General features: G+C 35.6%; 1 protein-coding gene across 1 annotated transcript in view; it reads left to right on the top strand.

Moving 5' to 3' along the window:
* Nucleotides 1-2,494, top strand: part of LOC142355316 (uncharacterized) — a gene marked incomplete at its 5' end in the record, with an annotated part of 7,345 nt that extends 4,851 nt beyond the window's left edge. The window contains one exon of the mRNA XM_075407519.1: nucleotides 2,238-2,494. Coding sequence (XP_075263634.1) covers nucleotides 2,238-2,332 — 95 coding nt within the window. The remainder of the gene's footprint in view (nucleotides 1-2,237) is intronic.
* Between the last annotated feature and the right edge of the window lie 6 nt (nucleotides 2,495-2,500).

Below are 2,500 nucleotides of genomic sequence, written 5' to 3'. Positions count from 1 at the left end.
ATAGCTTTTTCTATCAAGACAAGACAAACAAACTATGAACAAACAATGCACTGGGTGTGCTGGTAGATCAGTGAAGCACAATTTTTTATTCGAGGGAAAATTTTACCCCTAGCGCTAAATAAACATTGACACTGTCTAGAAAAGGGTCCTATATTTTGTGCATTCACCCGTTAAATTGATTCGCAGCACTACTTACGACTATCTGATGCCCGAAAAATACGGGCATGAGATAGTCGTAAGTGAGAATATTTTTGTTCTAGTGGCATATACTGAAAAAATCTTTGATATTATACTTGTAACAATCTCATTTTGTTAATAAGAAACTTTTATATTTTTCAATTTTAAGCCATCCTACCAAAAGCTTATCTCAAGTTTGGAATTTCTAAAGACACAAAGCGGGTATCATTTTGGAAACAGTTTTCAAGACCCCGGGAAAATGGCCAAAACTAATCCCGAAAACGCTAACTTTAAATAATTTTTTGCAAAAAAGTCATTCGAATTTTTTTTTGAAAGTTTCAGTTTGACTTAGAAATCCAATTGCAAGTGTTATCCAATTCTCGGCCACGGTTTACCAGAGCAGTAAGTCTTGTAATTAGACTTTACCAGGACCGAAAAATGAAATAAGACTTGTATTTAGGCTTAGAGTTCGGTCCGGGGTTAGAGTTTAGGCTTAGAGTTCGGTCCGGGGAAACCAACGAATCTCAATTTTGCTTTTCAAATTCTTCTAATAACTGATGAGAATTTTCCAAATTGAAACAAAAAAATCAACTAAAGCGCGTTCAGAGCAAAAGTGAAAAAAAATCTGATCAATAATGTGAACTGCAGACTCATTCAAGACATATTGTGATGTATTGTGAAGCATTGATTGGATGATCTAGTACTGAGATATGATGAACTACTGATATACTAGAAGATTAGTGTCAAAGAATTAAAATTATTTTAATTCCTCTCAAACGTAGTTTAAAGCTATTATTGTGAAGGTGTGAGTCTTTTTAAGATTTGAAGAGGAGTATTGAGACTCTACAGGTTTTTCTAGCTGACACAAGTTTATTCATGACTTGAACTTTTGACTTTTGTTTTCAAATTTTGACTTCTGTTTTAGAACACTGATTCCTGTTTTTGAACATAGGACTTAAACAGTAGCTTAGTTTGTAATGTATAGTAATAAGGAACTGCCTGGTAATACTCACCGTGAAGTAGTCATTTTGAGATTTTTTTTATCATAAGATAAAAAAATTTCAAAATGACCCCTTCACCTTGAGTATTACCGTCAGATCCTTATAACTATGCATTACAAACTAAGCTACTGTTTTAGTCATCCTTATCTTGAATCTCTACATTTTGTGATCCTTCGTTTTACCGCAAAACAGTTTTACATACCCATAGTCTAAGATAATAATAAAGATAAATTTTTTTTTGAATGTACCAAATATATAAAGAATAATATCAAAGTGAAAAGTAAAAACGTTCAATTAACAGGAGTTAAAATCCCGGGCGACGCTTCCGCGTTAAGAAACGCTGAAATTATTATTTAAGAAGGGCGGTGAATGCGTTGCATTTATGTCAGATCTGCCAAGCGCGTTGAAATGAGTTCATCGCCGTTTTATGCGTTGATGTTACATAATTTCAAGCGTGTGTGGCATAGGTGAGGTGAGGTAGTTGGGAGAATTGGGGGTGGAAGGCACTACTTATCTAAACTACGATCCCCACCTAACAACCCACCCTACCTACCTAACTGCACCCCGCCCCCAAATACTCCCACCTACCTCCACTCACCTATCCACTCGCCTATCTCACCTCACCTATGCCACACACAATTGAAATTATGTAACAACAACGCATAAAACGGCGATGAATTCATTTCAACGCGCTGGGCAGATCTGACATAAATTCAACGCATTCAGCGCCAATCTTAAATAATATTTTCAGCGTTTTTCAGCGCGGACGGCCCGAAATTTTAACCCCTTCTAATTGACTTTTTACTTTTGACTCCGATTTTACTCTTTATATAGTTGTTACATTCAAAATGAAGCGTACCTTTTTTATTATCTTAGACTATGGAAATGTAAAACTGTTTTGCGGTGAAACGAAGGATCACAAAATGTAGGGATGCAAGAGAAGAATGTTTAGATAATGGGTTCACCTTCAAAAATGTGGATCATGCAAATACATTGATGAAAGTAACTAACTTGATTGATCGATTGATTGTTTTTTTTCCAAATATTGTTTGTCTCCAGATAAACTGGAAAAACTTCTTGTGGAAATATCAACTATCGAAGATTTTGTGTTTGTGAGATGCGGCTTGCTCTGGGGAAAATTATTTTCCATATAAATTTGGTGGCTACAGTTTCGATGTGAATGATTTTGCCCATCAAATGCTCTCGTTTCAAAAAACATTGGTCAAAAACGACACGAGAGCTTCAGAAACAAACAAAGCTGCCATGTCTACGAAACCGAGCATAAACCTTCTATTTATTGACAGTATTTCACGAACAGCTCT

Source organism: Convolutriloba macropyga, unplaced genomic scaffold (genome assembly GCF_964194025.1).
Source record: "Convolutriloba macropyga unplaced genomic scaffold, txConMacr16.3 SCAFFOLD_6516, whole genome shotgun sequence".
Classification (NCBI taxonomy): Eukaryota; Metazoa; Xenacoelomorpha; order Acoela; family Convolutidae; genus Convolutriloba; species Convolutriloba macropyga.
The sequence above is the reverse complement of the archived record's forward strand: the minus strand, read 5'-3'. Positions and strand labels throughout refer to the sequence as shown.